The sequence below is a fragment of the Canis lupus genome, chromosome 20 (assembly GCF_048164855.1).
Source record: "Canis lupus baileyi chromosome 20, mCanLup2.hap1, whole genome shotgun sequence".
Lineage (NCBI taxonomy): Eukaryota > Metazoa > Chordata > Mammalia > Carnivora > Canidae > Canis > Canis lupus.
The window spans coordinates 19,289,025-19,308,512 of NC_132857.1; the positions used below are offsets into that span (position 1 = coordinate 19,289,025).

General features: G+C 35.8%; 1 protein-coding gene across 1 annotated transcript in view; it reads right to left on the reverse strand.

The window, feature by feature from the left end:
* FGF2 (fibroblast growth factor 2) overlaps positions 1–19,488 on the reverse strand; it is a 65,641-nt gene that overhangs the window by 9,075 nt on the left and 37,078 nt on the right. Inside the window, exon 2 of the mRNA XM_072788502.1 lies at positions 4,882–4,985. Coding sequence (XP_072644603.1) covers positions 4,882–4,985 — 104 coding nt within the window. The remainder of the gene's footprint in view (positions 1–4,881; positions 4,986–19,488) is intronic.

Sequence of the window (19,488 nt, forward strand, 5' to 3'; positions counted from 1 at the left end):
TTCTGACAAATTTGATCAGTATATATTGCCAATCTAGATAATTGAGCCCTCAAAAATCTATTTTCCCTAGTCTCATTTCATGATTAAGGCCCTTCAACTAAAGTTTTTCTATAGGTTAAAAAAAATATTTTACTTTTTACTGTAATTAAGTGTATATCGTCCAAATACATTTTTTTCATGTTTCACTATAATGGATCAATGCAAGTTATATACACATTTTTAATATTGAGATATCTTGTTCAAGATATCATGATGAATAGCGTTATATAGAAATCAATATGCAATTTTCTAGCATATAAAGACCAGGTAAGTTTTCTATACCAATGCTAATATTGATGCTGTTTAGTGACTTAAATTTAAAACTACAGCTAAGTTCACTATATGCAGTTTTTTACAACCTACAATTTTTTACAACCTACAATTTTGTGAACACATAAATCATGAATCCTAATATTTGTTCTTGACTTCTGTTGTTCATGGCAACAAAATTTATCCTGCTGTGGAATAGAATAAAAATCTGTTGCATATTTAAAAACTACTCAATTTCAGCCTCTAAATATAGGCTTTGGCAGTTAAATATAGTTACTCTTTAAACTTTTATATTTTCTAGCTTCAAAAAGGGGCAGAGGGAAAGACCCTTAAATGTTTTTCAAACAGTGAGAATTCCTTAGCCTGAAAGCATTCATGCCATTACTATGTGAAAGTATTGGGGGGAAAAAAATAGTACACAACTTAGTCTTTTTTCATACTCTTAACTGGTAGCAGTCAACAAAACATGACTCTTAGAAACCAAAATATTTTATGTGTCCAGACTTTTCTTTCTGAGAGGAAATGAGGATGTTTTGCAAATCGCTGCAGGAATCATACACCTGGGAGAAGGCAGTAGACTCCAGGGATGTGCCATAACACAACAGTCTGAAATGGGGCCAGGTAGAAGAGTGGAAAGAAGTATGCCTGTGGCAAGTGCAAGTTCATAACCCCCAATTTCTCCAGGTTATAAGGAGTATCTGCAACCTCATGATTGCTAGTGGTCACAACACTGGACTTATACCAAAAGTTGCTCTTAGGTTTTTTGTTTGGCTTTTTATATGCCAGGCGTCTCTTCTCATTGTCACCTGAGTGAGGTCTCTGCTGACGTCCCTGGCTATGGTGTCTTTTACCATCAGAGATTCATCTCAACCCATTAAATATTGGCACAGATATGAATAGCCAAGGGTCGAGACTTTTAATTTCTTGCCTAAAAGTTGCTGTTGGTGACAGCTCGATGCCTAGGGGTCTGACTCAGAAAGAAATATGTCACTTAACTGACCCACTGACACCACCTCCTTGAGTTGAGGGTAGGGGCACTTCTCATCTGAAAATTGACATAGCCCACCCAGACTAATTTAAGAGAGAGGATTGCTGCTGAAATGTCAAGGAAGCAAGCCACATACATTGAATGGTAAAACTGGAGATTAACTCATGAACTTGGCAGGAACGAGCCTATGATGGGAGCTACAACTGAATCTTAGCTGTTGCCACTAATAAATCCTTAATTTTCCATATATGTGTAATACCTGCAGCTTTGTTCCCACATAGTCTGTGATAAATTTCTAAGCATTGCTAAATTAACTCTTACTGCATTGACTTGAAGGAAATCTGTTGGATCAGGAAGAATGAACCTATAGCCAAAGGGATAGAAACATATTTAAGACTAAATAAAATGCTATGACCTTAATCTTGCGAAAGGTCCTGTTGCAGTAAGGAAGAAACTATAAAACACTTTATTTTAGAGCAATTTCTGCTTCTCGTGGCACAGAATCAACAGTTTGGAAAGCTTAATGACTGTTTACCGAGAGAAGAGGTCAAAATCCTCTTAATTCTAACTTGTAGGGAATTCTGTAAGAATGAGAAGATAGTTCAGTTTTCGTATCTATTGTTTTAAATTCATCTCCTCTTTTATGGACTCCAGTAGTTTCAGAGATGCTCTTGAAAGTAAAGTAGTTTCTGTTTTCAACACTTTTGACACCTATGAAGCTTTTAATCATTACAGATGAACATATATTCCAGCCTATGTTTTGAGATAAATAATCCCTCCAATGCCACCATGATTACTAGGTTACTTGATCTTTTAATCTCAGTAAGTGGAAAACTACAGGATAACAGTTTCAAATTGTCCACTGAACTAGACTAAGAAAGAAAAAGTGAGAACTTTAAAACCACTTGACTAGTGTTGTCTACAGTTAGTCATAACAAAAGCAAATTTTTGTATCTCCTTTATTTTCCCCACCACCTTCACTGTTTGACAGTAGCCAAAGCAACACCGAACCATTGCAGAAGCCATCATGAGTCACACTACAGGTGTTTTGTCACATACTGACGTGAGAAGAGTAGGAGTAAACCTCTCCTCTCTACAAACTCAAAGTTGTCCAAAATTACTGATTCACTGTCCTGGAAATATTTAAAGTGCTACTTTGGTAGATTCCCAGTGTATTACATCACCCTTTAACTTGACAACAGACTGGTAGAAAAAAAAGACAAGAACAGTAGAAGTCCCAAGTACTCCATCTTGTAGGACTATATTTTTTGCCTGGGAATCGCATCCATTCTCCTAATACAACTATTACTTATATGCTGATGACGCCCAAATCTATATGTGACACAGACCTCTCTTCCGAATTCCAGACCACAATTACAACTATATAGTGAACATCTCCATCTGAATTTCTCTTAGGCAACTCAAACTAGGTAAGTCTAAATTTGAACCTGTATTACCTTTTTCCAGAACTTGCTCTTTTCCTCCTTCCCCTTTCTCATCTACCTTCTCATACAAACCAGAAACTGAGGACTTTTTCCTCTATTTCACGCCTAAATCAAATCAATCTCAAGTGCTAGTACTTCACTCAATCCTCTGTCCTGTCATTGCCAGGTTTTCATCATCGGGACTATTACAATGGCCTTCTAACTGGTTTGTCTCCACCAGTTTCAGCCCCATCAAATCCATCCTCTACACTGCTGCAGAGTGATCTTTCTCAAATTCAAAACAGATTGTGTCTCTTAAAACCCTTCATGGATTTCCACTGTGTGTAACACATGGTGTATAAGGCACTTAAGCAGGTAGTCTATCTCTCCAGCTGTATCTCTTCCCTTCTACTTTGCATTTCCTTTGCACTTTACACTCCAGAAGTAGTGAATTATTTGTAATGCTAGAGAAGTACTTCCTAAGCCTTCTCCACCCATGCCTTTGCATATACTATGTTCTATAACATAGTATATGTTCATCTCCACTCCTCTGCTCCTGACTGCCTGATGATTTCCTCATACATCATCTAAAATCCTATTTATAGGTTGTCTTCCAAGACAAGTTTAATCACTTCTTTTCCTGTATTACCTCCTATATCATAATACTTATTTCCTGTCCAATATTACTATACATTTACACAATATATAGAAGGAACACATCAAAACCCTTACACCTACAAATACTTATTTACACTTCTACCTCCCCAGGATATGATTCATTAAGGGCACAGATGATTTTGTATTAAATTTTATAACCCATACGCCTAGCATCTGGCAACTGTATACTCAATACTGGCTATTCTTGAAGAGGATTCTAAAGTTTATTCAACTACCAAAGAGAGAGCACACACCATTACACCCAGAGTTGTTATTTATCCTGCAAAAGTCATGTAAATTGAAAAATATGTCAACATAAATACATCTTTGTCAGACGATCAATCAGATGATTGAAATATTCTTTATCTTTATAACTTTGTTTTGGTACCTTCAGAAATCCAAAGGTCTTCACTCAGAAAAAAAATTCAAAAACTCGGTATGGCTTAAAATACAACTGCTCAGTAATACTGGATCTCCTCTGTGGGGAAAGTTATAGGCAATAATAACTGGCTACTGGCATTGGTATCATGGCTGCGGTTTATGTGTATACACACACACACACACACACACACACACACACACTTTTAGGTATGTATCCCATCTACTCCCCCAGTGAGACAGAAGTGGGGTCTTTTATCCTGCTTTTTTTCTCTGCACTATTTCCCACACATCATGTCTGCCCAACAGACATGTAATCCTGGTTCTAATGACAATGGTGGAGTTCACAGGGCTGCTTTAGTGAAAAGAATACTAGCTAGGAGCTGTGACTCCTGACTAGCTGTGATAAAAAGTAAGTAAGTGAAGTCCTTGTCCTTAATGAATTTATACATAAATAGAAGATGACGCAAAAATTTTGAGGATCTATGATACATGATCCAGATTTGGGCATTTGATATAAATTATCTAGTTTAGTCCTCACAATAACTCTCTAAGGTAGGATCATTACTGTCTCTATTTTACAGGTAAGGGATCTAACTCAGAATAATTTGCTTGAGAACACACAGCTAATATGTGGCAGTGCCAGTATCAGTGTCTAGGTTGAGCCCACATTCTCAACTAGTACTCTATACTGTAAACATTTTGTATGTGAAATCTGAAAGAAGAAACCTGATACTGAAAATTTTATATGTCCATCTCACTGATCTTCAAACAACTGCTTAATATAAGAATTTTAACAACTGTAGCTTAATAGCTTTGCAGAGAAGGCAGTAAAATGCAATGAATTAGAGCTCATGCTCCAGAGTCCAGAATGCCTCAGGTGCCATCTTATGTTCTACCTCATGTGAGCTGTGTTTCCATGGTTACTTTATTATGCCCCAGAACTTCAGTTTTTGTATCTGTGAAATAGGGTGAGTACCACTACTTTATAGGATGAATACAAAGATTAAATTATATAATACTTATAAAATCCGTAATAAAAAAATAAATACCAATACTAGTAAATTAACAGCAACAGAAGCTAACAAATAAAAAAAAACTACAAGAAAAGAGAACATTACTTACAGAAGCCAGTAATCTTCCATCTTCCTTCATAGCAAGATAGCGATTTGCACATACTCCTTTGATGGACACAACGCCTCTCTCTTCTGCTTGAAGTTGCAATTTGACTGTAATGGAAAAATTACCTTTGTGGCATCACAGAAAAAACAGCCGTCTGCACATTTACACAATATGAAGTCAAGTGCAACCAGCTTATCCACTCTGGAGGGTTTGCAAGGTGGGGGATGAGACAGATGTCGATTAGATCATATTAGGATGAGATACAGATCCTCTAGAATTTGAGTGCCTCTAAATTCCCTTCTCCTGGGTTAATAAACAGAAGAGTGATAGAATGGAGAATGTTTTCCTTTCCTTTGATGTGCAATTAGCCTCCACTTGGCTCTGTTAACTGCTTACAAGGTTTTAAAAAGTGAACAGATTTTAAAGTACATAAAAATGAAAAAAAATAAAGTACATAAAAATGTAGGGGCACCTGGGTGGCTCAGTCAGTTAAGCCACCAACTCTTGGTTTCAGCTCAGGTCATCATCCTGGGACTGAACCTGGCTTCAGGCTCTGCATTCAGTGAGGAGTCTGCTTATGGATTCTCTTTTTCTCTCCCTCTGCCCCTGCTCATGCTCTCTATTACATATTTTTTTTAAATAAAAGTACATAAAGATATAAACCACTTGTGAGAATTTCCACACTAAATTTAAACTTTTTAAAGGTTGTTTCTTTGTTTATTAAGAGAGAGAGTGCAGGGCAGCCCCGGTGGCGCAGCGGTTTGGCACCGCCTGCAGCCTGGGGTATGATCCTGGGGACCTGCAATGGAGTCCCACATCGGGCTTCCTGCATGGAGCCTGCTTCTCCCTCTGCCTGTGTCTCTGCCTCTCTCTCTCTGTGTCTATAAATAAGTAAATAAAATCTTTAAAAAAAGAGAGAGAGAGAGAGAGTGCACACGTTCACACAATGTGGAGGAAGAGGGGGAAGAAAGGGCAGAGGGAGAGGGAGAGAATCTTAAGCAGACTCTATGGTGAGTGCAGAGCCTAACCCGGGCTCAATCTCAAGACCCTGAGATCATGACCTGAGCTGAAATCAAGAGTCCATGCTTAGCTGACTAAGCCACCCCAGGGCCCCTTCAAAGTTTTTAACCAATTCTTCACAAATAAAATATAATTGAATTACTCACTACTATCTTTTGGTTTGTATTTCCTTGAGTTTCTACACATATTTCTAGCTTCCCCTTTAATACAATACCAATGTATTTACCTTTCTTTATGGATGGATTGTGATGTATACCTTTTTTTTTTTTTTTTTGCAAATATCTATCTCGTGGAAAAACAAAATGCTCATACTTAATTTGCTTTTACAGTGTGTTGAAAGATTTTCAGAATATAAGATCCTGAAGAGGATGACTTGTTAATACTGCATTATCAACATTAAGCAGACTGTAGGAAAAAAAAAATAGATATTACATGATTATGATTATCCCATAAGGATAATTATCTAATTAATTCAAATAAAAATGAAGTTAACAACTTCTGTTTTACTATTCAGAGGTTGCATTTTTCTGCCAAAATCGTATTCTCCAAAATATCTTTTAGCTAACAGATTACATAAAAAAAAAAAAAAACAGGTTCTGGGGCCAAATAAATTTAGGAAATTCTTGGTTAAGCCAGGTTATCTCTTTATTGCCAAGTTTCTCAGAACTTTGCTTCTTACATTATAAGTCACCGTAAGGGTATACATTGCTTATAAAATTTACCTGGTCTCAGAATGAATTATGAACATATCTATGAATGTATCTAGGACATTCTTCAGAGCAATAGAAAAAATAAACATTCAAATATTTAGAAATCATAATATTAATTAGATAAGATTAGAAACAAACTAAGTTAATTTTCCCAGGTGTGTCCAAGTAGCTAGGGAAACTTGGCATGAAAAAGCAATGTTTCAAAGATTCTGGAATAATTAACTTTGTTAGATATTATGTCATAGTAATTATGTTTTAAAATTTTCCATATCAGAGAAACATACAGGTAAAAAAGGACATAACATCTGGGATTAGCTTTAAAACATTTTAGCAATCAAAAAATAAAATATTCTAGCAGCCAATCAAATTTTTTATAAAGTGGGCAGGATAAATAAAACAAGATTTGATTAACTGATGTCAATAGCTATTAGAAGCATGGGAGCTTATTATTCTATTTGCTCTACTTTATGAATGAGAATTTAAATTTAAAAAAATCTGTTGAACATTTAATGTCTGATTCTCCTCTGTGTAACAGTCACTCCTAGATTTCAGAGAACACAGCATTAGGTAAGCTTGCATTTACCAGGCAAAATTTTACAGAATCTTAAAAGATAATATAAGGTAAGAGAAATATAATCAAAACATGAAAACTAAACAAAGAGGGGCATAAAGTCTTTTTCACAACATTACAGAGAGGTATAGAAAATAAGCTTCATTTTTAACAGATATAACCAAAATTACGTTAATGAATATAAACAAATTCTTGTATACAGCTCTAATATGATCCAGATAAGCCATATTAATTATGAATATATTTATATCTCTTTTCAACTCATAAGGCTGCATACATGCTCATGAGACAAGACTGCATAATCACTATACTTTCTTTTGGTGCTTTATCAATAAACTGTAAGCCCAGTTGTACCCTACCATCACTAAGTGTGTATTACTGGTCATAAGGGAGATTATGTATATTAACATGGGGCCAACACCAGTGACTCAATACCCCAAGCAAATGCCATCGCTCCTTGACCTTATACAGATTCCTTGGGTATTCCACACTAAGCAATTATCACTCAATATGAAGCCACTAAAAAATAAACATTAATTGTAGATGCTTAAAAAATGTTTCCATTGCCATATAATTATAAAAATATATACTTTAAAGATAACCACAGCCCAAAACAAGCTGTATGAGCCATAAAATCATACATTTTCTTTAAAATCCCATTAAGGGGCAGCCCTGGTGGCGCAGCGGTTTAGTGCTGCCTACAGCCCAGGGTGTGATCCTGGGGATCCGGGATCCAGTCCCATGTCAGGCTCTCTGCAGGGGGCCTGCTTCTCCCTCTGCCTGTGTTTCTGCCTCTCTACCTCTGTGCCTCTCATGAATAAATAAATAAAATTTTTAAGAAATAAAATAAATAAAATCCCATTAAGGCTGAGATGCTAGAAGCAGGACAAAGCTGAATAAGATCCCTCTGATAAGCAAGAAGCCTTCACCAAATGCAAAGCAGGATAAAAAGAGATCTCACAAGACGAGTTCAGGAGCAAGGCTAACTGCTGACCTACCCAAACAGTTGTCAGCTGGGCTATAAGGCAAAATAGAATACAAAAAAAAAAAATTATCCAATTAACCCAAAAGAAGGAAGGAAGAGAGAAACCGGACAAAGAACAGATGAGGAAATTAGAAAATAAGATCCAAGATGGTAGATTAAACCCAAACATATCAATAATTACACTAAATGTAAATGAACATTTACATTTAAGGGAAAAAATTGTCAACAAGATAAAAAAGCAAGATTCAGCTGTGTTAATAAGAAAAGCACTTTAAACAAAAAGACAAAGGCAAGTTGAAAGTAAAAATGTGGGAAAAATATAAAAGTATAAGAATGTTGGTATGGCTATAATATTTGATAATGTGGACTTCAGGGCAAGTAGTATAGAGATGAACAAGGTAATTGCATGATGATAAGAGGTCAGATACATCAAGAAGACCTAATAATCTTAAATGTGTAGCACCTAATAGAATCCTAAAATAACTGAAGCAAAAATTAAGAATATGGAATTTATTAATATTATCTACCAAATTGACCTTTTTTTAGATCATGTAGCTTTCATTCACCTGAGACTTTCTTCTCCTCTTAACATCATAGTTATTTGAAAACTGTGCTAAAAAAAATATTAACTGCCAGCATAGTAAGCTATTCTATGCTTATTTGCCTAGTGTACTTGACTTGCTCAAATCAATCCACTCCAGCTGACAAGTTTTTTTTCCAAAGTCACCATGATATTAAATAATTTCAAGGGCTCTTAGGATGCCTGGGTGGCTTACTGGTTGAGCGCCTGTCTTTGGCTCAAGCCATGATCCCGGAGTCCTGGGATCAAGTCCTACATCAGGCTCCCCAAAAGGAGCCTGCTTCTCCCTCTGAGCATGTCTTTGCCTCTCTCTCTGTGTCTCTCATGAATAAATAAAATCTTTTTAAGACGGGGGGGCTCTTGTTCTGAACTACTGGTGCTCCTAATTCCTTTAACAGTCTGTAGTAATTCATATATGATACGATTAATTTAAAATGTACAAACAAATAGTTATTGATATAGTCACAGTTGTGCAACCAACCACCAATACAATTAATTTTAGGACATTTTCATCATACATACCCTTTAGTATTCACCTCCCATGACCCCAATACTACTATCTCCAGGCTTAGGCTACCACTAATCTACTTCCTGTCTCTATAGATTTGCCTATTCTGGATATTTCACATAAGTGGAATCATGCAATATGCGGTCTTTTGTGACTGACTTCCTTCACTTAGCATAAGGTTTTCAAGGTTCATCCATGTTGTAGCAATTATCAATACTTCATTCCTTTTTATTGCCAAATAACATTCCACTGGATCAATGAATCACATTTGATTTACCCATCCACGCTTGATAAACATCTGTTGTTTCCAATTTTAGGCTATTATGAATTATACTGCTGTGAACATGCTACAGAAACAAGATTTGGAGTAGATATATTTTCATTTCTTCTGGATATACACTGAAAAGCCAAATTACTAAGTCTTATGGTGATTATGCTTACTCATTTAGGAATTGACAGACTTTTCAAAACAACCATTTTACATTCCCATTAGAAATTGAGGGTTCCAATTTCCCCACCTCCTGACCATATTTGTTATAGTCTGTGTTTGGGGTGGGTTTTGTTTTGTTTTGTTTTGTTTTTTCTATTTTTCTATTTGTTTTTATTACAGCTAGCCTACTTAGGTGTGAAGTGATATCTCTTAGTTTTGATATGCATTTTTCTGATGGGTAATGATATTAGGCATCTTTTCATGTGCTCATTGGCTATTTGGCTAGGGAGTTCTGTGTGGTCTCTTTTAAAAGGACACTGATCCCACTCATGAGGGCTCCACCCTTATGACTTCATCAACTTCTGAAGGCCCTACCCTTTTTTTTTTTAATTCTAGTAGAATTAACTTATAGTATTATATTAGTTTCAGGTGTAGTGATTCAACAGTCCTAAACATTACTCAAATCTTGACAAGATTAAGTGTACTCTTAATCCCCTTGACCTATTTCACCTATCCCCCAACCCACCTCCCCTCTGGTAATCATCTGTTTGTTTTCTATAGTTAAAAGTCTATCTTTTGGTTTGCCTCTTTTTCCTTTGTTCATTTGTTTTGTTTCTTAAATTCTACATGTGAGTGAAATCCTATGGTATTTCTTTCTCTGATTTTGCTCAGCATTATACTCTCTAGATCCATCCATGTTGTTGCAAATGGCAAGATTTCATTTTTTATGGCTGAATAATATTCCTGTGTGTGTGTGTGTGTGTGTGTGTGTGTGTTGCATGCACTACATCTTCTTTATCCATTCATCTACCAATGGATAGGTAGGTTGCTTCTGTAATCGGACTATTATAAATAATGCTGCAGTAAACATAGAGATGCATGTATCCCTTTGAATTGGTGTTTTTGGAATGCAATTACTAGATCATAGGGTGGTTCTATTTTTAACTTTTTGAGGAGCCTCCATACTGTTTTCCACAGCGGCTACACCAGATTGCATTCCTACCAACAGACAAGAGGGTTCCTTTTTCTACACATCCTTGCCAACCCTTGTTTCTTGTGGTTTTGTTATTCGCCATTCTGACAGCCATTCTGAAATAATATCTTATTATGGTTTTGATTTGCATTTCCCTGATGATGAGTGATGTTGAGCGACTTTTCATGTGTCTGTTTACCTCTGTATATCTTTGGAGAAATGTACATTCATATCTTCTGACCATTTTTTAATTGGATTACTTGGTGGGGTTTTTTTGGTATTGAATTATATAAGTTCTTTACATTTGGGATACTGTTTTTCAAATATGTTATTGCAAATACCTTTTCCTATTCAGTAGCTGTCTTCTAGTTTTATTATTTCCTTTGCTGTGCAGAAATTTTTAATTTTTAGGTAGTCCCAACAGTTTATTTTTGTTTCTGTTTCCCTTGCCTCAGGGAACCTATGTAAAGAAGTTGCTATGGCCAATATCAGAGAGACAACTGCCTGTGCTCTCTTCTAGGATTTTTATGGCCTCAAGTTTCATATTTAGGTCCTTAATCTAAATTTAATTTATTTTTGTGTATGGTGTAAGAAAGTGACCTAGTTTCATTCTTTTGTATATAGCTGTCCAGTTTTCCCAACACCATTTGTTGAAGAAACTATCTTTTTTCCCCACAGGGGGAAAAAAAACCCAAACTTGCCTCTTTTGTCAAAGATTAATTGACCACATAATCATGGATTTACTTCTGGGCTCTCTGTTCTGTCCATTGATCTTTGTGTTTATTTTTGTGCCAGTACCACACTGTTTTGATTACTACAGCTTTGTAGTATAACTTCAAATTAGATTGTCATACCTCCAACTTTGTTCTTCTTTTTCTTTTCTTTTTCTTTTTTTTTTTTTTTTTTTTTGTTCTTTTTGTTGTTGTTGTTCTTTTTCAAGATGCTTTAGCTATTGGGGGTCTTCTTTGGTTCCATACAAATTTTAGGATTCTTTGTTCTAGTTCTGTGAAAAATGCTGTTGGTATTTTGATTGCATTGAATCTGTAGATTGCTTTGGATAATATGGACAGTTTAACAATATATGTTCTTCCAATCCATGAGCCTGGAGTATCTTTTCATTTATTTGTGTCATCGTCCATTTCTTTCATTGTTTTGTTTGTTTTCATAGTACAGGTCTTTCACCTCCTTGGCTGGGTTTATTTCTATATATCTTACTATTTTTTAGTACAACTGTCAATAGAATTATTTTCTAAATTCCTTTTCTGGGGCTGCATTATTTGCATATAGAAATGCAACAGAATTCTGTACATTGATTTTGTATTCTACAATCATGCCAAATTCATTTATCAGTTCTGGTAGTTTTTTGGTGGAGTCTCTAGGATTTTCTGTATATAGTATCATTTCATCTGCAAATGGTGAAAGTTTTACTTCTTCCTTACCACTGGACGCCTTTTATCCTTTTTTCTTATCTGATTGCTATGGCTAGGATTTCTAGTACTGTGTTGCATAAAAGTGGTGAGAGAAGACATCCCAAAGGCTCCACTTTCTAATACCATTGCACTGAAGTTAGGACTTCAATGTATGAATTGGAGGTGGGGGAGGGGGGCACAAAGATTCAGTGCATAACACGTATAAAAATTGTGTTAATGTTCCAGATAGAATCCCTCAGATACTCTGCAGATTCTATACAGTGTGAAATCTCAGCCAGTACTCAAGATTGAACAGTACAGTCCAGTGAAACTAAACCTGGTCGCATTCAAGTTAGATTTTTAGTTGTCACTCTTCCATGTTGCACTGGCTTCATGGGGTGGAAAGATACAATAATCATACTTGAGATTTAGAAGACTCTTAATAAGTCATTATATCTTATGACCTAGCAAAGGCATAAGCCAAAGACACATTTCATTTGCTGGGGAGAAAAGGGGAAGAAGGTCTTCATAAGGAGTAGTTTTAAATATTAAATACTTTAAGATAGGAAATGAAAGGAATTACATTAAATTTCCATATCAAGAGTACATTGTAAAATTTTCCACATTTGTCAGGAAATAAAACATAACAGACAAGACTACAAAACAAAATTTGTTCTGAAAAATTGAGGATGACTTAATCATCAACTCTTCTGAACCATAAAAATCCATTCTGTCTGCATCTAACCAGGAAAGTATCAACCTCAGCCTGGAAATTTAAAAGTGTCTGGAAATATAAAATTATAATATTATACTTAGATAAAGGTTAAAGCCTTGTATTTCACCTTATATAAAAACTAAAACTACTTTAAATATAGGCTTTGTTATATATTTGAAAATTGTCTACCATAGGTATTTAAAAAGATATTTTCTCCATGATAATACTATGAAATTTGCCACCTAAAAAGTGCTTAATAAATAACTATAGGGGCACCTGGATAGCTCAGTCAGTTAGGCATCTGCCTTCAGTTGGAGTCTTGATTCTGAGGTCCTAGGATAGAGCCCTGCTTCTCCCTTGCCCTCTACCACTCCCCCTGCTTTTGCTCTCTCTCTTAAATAAATAAAATCTTTCTTAAAATATAAATAAATAAATGACTATAAAATAGAACATTCCGGGATCCTTGGGTGGCGCAGCGGTTTAGCGCCTGTCTTTGGCCCAGGGCACGATCCTGGAGACCCGGGATCGAATCCCATGTCGGGCTCCCGGTGCATGGAGCCTGCTTCTCCCTCTGCCTGTGTCTCTGCTTCTCTCTCTCTCTCTATCATGAATAAATAAAATCTTTAAAAAAAATAGAACATTCCTTTTTGTTATAAGTACTATTCTGTGGCACACACTGAGCTAGACTCTGGAATTATAATCTACTCTGGGAAACCTGTGGTCATTCCCTCTTCCCTTCTCTCCTTAGTTTAGGATAGGAACCCTCTCCTCTATACTCTCATATTGTCCTGTTTTCCCCATTCAGAACAATTTTATACTATACATGTCTGTTCCTCCCTGACTATAAATTTCTTGAGGGCAGAGTTACCTTATCCATCTCTATACCTAAGTATTAGCACAGTGCCAGGTGTACACAAGTATCTAGTGAATGTTTTGTGGATGAAAGCATCTCATGCAAGAGAAAAATGGGTAAAGAAACAATTGCAGCAATGCCCTTGGTGTGATAAGTATCATGAGTTTTATACAGGTGCTATGAGACTATTAGAAAAGGACATGTAATTAGATGGAAAATCAGGGAATCTTTCTAGGAGGGATGAGATTTCACCTAAGTTTTGAAGGGTACAGAGTAAAGAATTTCATGAAGGTACAGGGTAGGGAAACAAGGAGGAATTCCAGGTAGAATGTTATTCCAGAACTGAAGCATGAAATAAACCACATTTGTCCTAAATAGCCAAGTCCTAGACACCTAAAGTAATCAACAAAATATCCAGACTGAGAGCTTAAAACACATATATTTAAAAAGCAAAACAAAGTAGAATATTTAAGGATGCCTAATGGTCTGATGAAATTAGTAAGAAATAATAAGAAGTGACTAAAAATCTGTACACTTTTATTGGGAAGACAAGGGACTGGGACAGGAGACATAGGCTTCTAGGTGGCTGGCAAAATTCTGTATTTTTTTTTTTTTAATCTGAGTGACAGTTATAAGAATGTTCAGCTAGTAATTTATTAAAGTAGAAGATATTCTATGTGGTTTTCTGTATCATATATATATATCTACTCTGGGAAACCATATATATATATATATGCTGTAAAAAAATACTACACTAAAAGACCTTTTTAAATTGGATCTTGGATACTTATTTAACCCATATCATTTCAGCAAGCTAGAGACCATTCACTATATTGAGTTTTGGATGCATAGAAGTCAACAATTTTGATAAACATAGACTTCTGGTGGCTTTCTATTATTGATATTAAATCCAGTAAGATGAACTTGGAAAAATAAATACTGAGCTATTCAAGCTTATAATTCAAAACCCAAAAGCTGTAAACCACAAAATTGAAAGATCTCATCACTAGGCAAGACCTTAGTGGTCAATTAGTCCCCTCATTATACAATTACATTTTAAATCCCATCTACAATATCCATGAGAGGCAGTTATCTTACTTTTACTTGAAAATCTTCACTAAAGGAAAATTTAGTCTTTCTAAAATAATTTGGCTATGTAAGCAAAGGAACAGAAACTGATCATCCTAAGTAAACCACTCAAATGTTCAAGTGCTCAGATTATTAGCACTTGACACATTTAATTCTGTAATATAACAAAAAAGCCAAATTATTATTCTAGTATTGCCACTGCTCAAAATATTTTGGAACTTCTTTGGAATTCCCCCATAATTTGTATTGTTTTCTTTTGAATATGCTCAAGGATGATAAATCTTAAAGTCATAAAAACCAATTTGTTAGAGAGCTTTAAAGAACTTCAGAGATCATCCAGTGTACCTTAGTGCCTAGGGTACACTGCCTAGTGCCTAGTCCCTTCTCGTTTATAAATAAGGAAGCTGGCATTTAGAAACTTTTGTATATGGTGAAAGAATATCTTTTTTTGGAAACAGTCAAGTCTGTGTTTCCAAGAATGGTGAATATATTCATTCATTCAATAAACATTTGCTAATAATGGCTATGTGCCAGGTTCTATGCTAAGCAATAGAAGTACAAAACAAAATACAACATTGTTCTTTGACCTTGAAGAACATACAGTATTGTCAAGGAGAAGATCAATGGATACAGGCAAATAACTAAACAAGCTAAATACTTTAAGTGCCATGATAGAAATAAAGACAAACTACCTTGAGAGTTCCCGGAGGTACCTATAGCCCAGTCCAGGAAATTAAAGGTTTCCTGGAAAGTGACAACTGAATGGGGACCAAAGGAATTAGCAGGAGTTAGTCAGGAAAAGAAAGTAGAAACCAAAAATAAGTATCTTTATACAACTTCCAAAGGAGAAAGGGAAGAGCACTGCATATCCAAAGAATGTCAAGTGATTAGAGGTGGCTAGCACAGAGAGTAAGGGTGTTGTGTGTGCTGTGGAAAGGGCATCGTAGGACAAGGTAAGGTGGAGAGGCCATAGGCTATGAATGTGTTAAGGAGTTTGATAGTGTGAAATAATGAGGACTCTTAATGAAATAGAATGGAGAAAACTTGGTAAGAATGTGACAAATGAAGGAAATAGGAGCAGATATGAAGGGAATGGAGGTAAGGGAAGGCAGAGAAGGAAGGAAGGAAAAAAAGGGAGGAAGAACGGGAGGGAGGAGTTCAGAATGAGTCCCAGATTTCTCTATCCTGGATTACTGGGAAATAATGGAGATGGGAAATAAAAGAGGAAGGACAAGAGAAGACAATGAGATGTACTTCCTTAAGACATAGTGAAAATCTGTGGAAAATCCATAAAGAGATATCCAGAAGACAGTTATATGAATCTGGAGCTCAAAGAAGAAATCTATGCTGGAAATAAAGATTTGATAATTATAGCAAACAAGTTACTGCATAGAGCACAGAGGCTACACCTAATCCCACCTAGGGATATAGAAAATGGATGAGACCCTCCCGAACAATGTGTAGCAGGTGTGAATTAAGGACAAAGGACAGAATCTTGGGAAGCACCAACGAGGATGTAGAGCAAGTAGAGCCTGGGTAAGAGTCGTCAGCCCAAGCAAGTACAGGAAGGTATGTATATACACACCTGATACCTACACACACACACACACACAAAACCTAGGGGACAAAACGGTTATTCTTTGCAGATAGTACAATTTTCTATATTAAAAATCAAGGACTAAAAGCAATGTGATATTCTGGACTGGAACCTGGAACAGAAAAAGGACATTAACGGAAAAAGTGGTGGAATCCAAATAAAGTCTGTAGTTAACAGTAACGTATCAGTATCAACTTTTTAACTTTTGACAAAAGTATCACAGTTATATAAGAAGTTAAGCATAGGAAAAGCTGGGTGAAGGGTATAGGAGAATTCTGTAATCTTTGCAACTCTTCTGTAAATCTAAGATTATTTCTAAATAAAGTGTTTTAAATGTCAAAATAAAATACAAATGAACTATTAGAAATCATTCAGCAAGGTAGCTTGATATAAGAATATATAAAATCAATTGAGTTTCTATAACTCACAACAAACTGATAAAATATGTAATTATTTTTTAAAAGATACCATTTGTGATAATAACTAAAGGCTCCTAGGACTTTTATGGAGAAAATTATAAAACTTTATCAAAAGTCATGTGTAAAAGCCTTAAAAGGGGAAGTATGAAAGCTTGCAAATGGGAAGATTCAATATAGTTAAGATGTCACTTCTCCCCCCTCAAATAATCCATAAATTTAATGAAACCTCGAGGGCGTAGTCAGTAGTAGAAAACCAGGAAGAGTAAAAACCAAGTGAAGACATAATCTCGAGTGGGACCTTCAAACCCTTCATAGTCAAATAGTGCAAAAGAAGGCCGGTAACAAGATTGAAAAGTATTCACTGAATTTAACCACAGTAAGAATTTGGGAACAGTAAATAGAAACAACTTCTCTAAGAAGTTTGACTGAAATAAACCACAGGTATTGGAATGTGGTACTCAGAAAAAACATGGTATCAAATTGCATGGATTTTGGAGTCCAACAGAACTGGACTCAAAATCAGGATTCACCACTGGCTGAGCTTACCTCTTCACCTGCACAATGGATAAGAGCTGCTATTATACAAGGCTATAGTGAAGATGAGATATTAGATCTCTCTATATACATGTTTTAGTACACAGTAATCATCAAATATGTTGGGCTCTTACTCTATTTCTTTTCTATTGCTTTGTTTTGAGATTCAAGGAATTATATTGTTAGGAAACCTTGTACTTGAGCATGAAAACATCTAGGAGAGCACAACTGTAATATACAAAATGTGGCTGGAGCATCGTATAAAAATATGTCATTTATCTCATATATAATATCTTACCATAGGGAGGCTGATTCTTTACCTACAGCAAATAAATTATAGTTTCACTATTCTCAAAATGAGAAGACAAAGACATACAATTTCTCAATCTATTACCCTGTGCTTACTACTTATTTATTTATTTATTCATTCATTCATTCAATAAAGTGGTCCTGGTTGCCTGTTATGTCAGGAGTATATTAGGAGCTAGAAGTACAACTGTAACCAAGATCTATAAAGTCTCTGCCCTCACAGAGCATACCTTCTAATGGCAACTGCACAATGTTTCTTTTGGGGCTAGCATTAATATTATTTGTCATTTAAGTAATTTGAAACAGAAGCAAACAGAAACTCTCAATACACAAAGATAATCAGAAAGCAGTTATCCAGAGGCACCTGTGTGCCTCAGTCAATCTCAGGGTCATGAGATTGAGCCCCGCACTGGGCTCTGTGCTGGACATGGAGCCTGATAAAGATCCTCTCTCTCCCTCTCCCTCTATGCCTCACCACCTGTCCTCTCTCTCAAAAAAAAAAAGCAGTTGTCTAATACTAGATTACTGGTCTGCAGATGACAGGCACTCCTATTTCCCAGCATCCTCATCTCAGAACACTGTACATAATTTATTTTCTTAGTCATTCAAAATAAACTTACTTTTAAAACTGAGTGAAAGAGTGTTAGCTTTCCACTATAATTATATTTTTGAGTCAAAACAATATGTTAGAAACATCCAATTTAATACTGAAGACCAGGCGCTAAAAACTTTTTAATGTAGATAACTGACAAAGGAGCCTAGGTAACACAAGAAACCCATTTGTTGAAAATGAAAAACTCTAAATCTCCATACCTATATGGAGAACTTGAGGTAATAATCAACAAAGCTCAGGAACCTAAATTTATTTATTTCGTTCTTCCCTTTTTTGTGAACACAAAACAACTAACAAGCCCCTCTCGTTACACTTTCATTTTTTTTATTACTTCCTTTTGCCTATTATCCCAGAACCCAAAATCCACACCCCATTTTCTTCACTGCCCAGCACACAGATGGTTGATTAAAATTCTTAGCAACTCCTCAGTTTGCAAAGAAGGTTAGGGACACCTGGGTGGCTCAGTGATTGAACATCTGCGTTCGGCTCAGGTCATGATCCCCAAGGTCCAGGATTGAGTCCCACATTGAGCTCCCCACAGGAAGCCTACTTTTCCCTCTGCCTATGTCTCTGCCTGTCTCTCACGAATAAATAAAATCTTAAAAAAAAATAAGCTTAAATTGAACATAATTATGAGAGAAAGAAAAACAGAAAGGAAGAAAAGAAGGGCGGGAAGAACTTTAGAAATTCATTAATTCCTTCATTCCTCCTCAGTCAGGACATGGCTGTATGAGGCCATTAATCTGTATATCAACTCATATCCATAAAGTAAAAATTGTTTTCATTATGGAATGATAATGACAAAACATTTAAAAACATCTAAATAAGTGAAATATATTATGTCTGAAATACCAAATTTATTACCATAATTGTTTTATTTCTATACTATATCATTTAATTTCCACAATTGTAAAAAACTGAAAATGTACAGCTGATTTATGCCAAAGAGAGGGCTGTTACAAGAAATTCCAACCAAAAACCCCACAAAAGTCTATTTCTTCCAGTATCTCCTCTACTGGATTTTAAACTTGATGACCTAAAATGTTAGCAGGTGGGCTAGCTGAGCTACAGATAAGAGCAAGTGTAACAGGAGACCCAAATGGCAGTAGAGGTCAGATGATTGCTGACTCTTCTAATAACACAGCTGCTTGTTTAAGAATGGTGATTGGTTTTACTTCTATAAGTGGCATCAGATAAAGACTATTTGGCATCTTGAGGCATTCCAGAAGTTCCAATTATATAATATAGGGCCCAAGTAGGGCTGCACATAACTTCAAAGATGGAGAGAAAAGGAA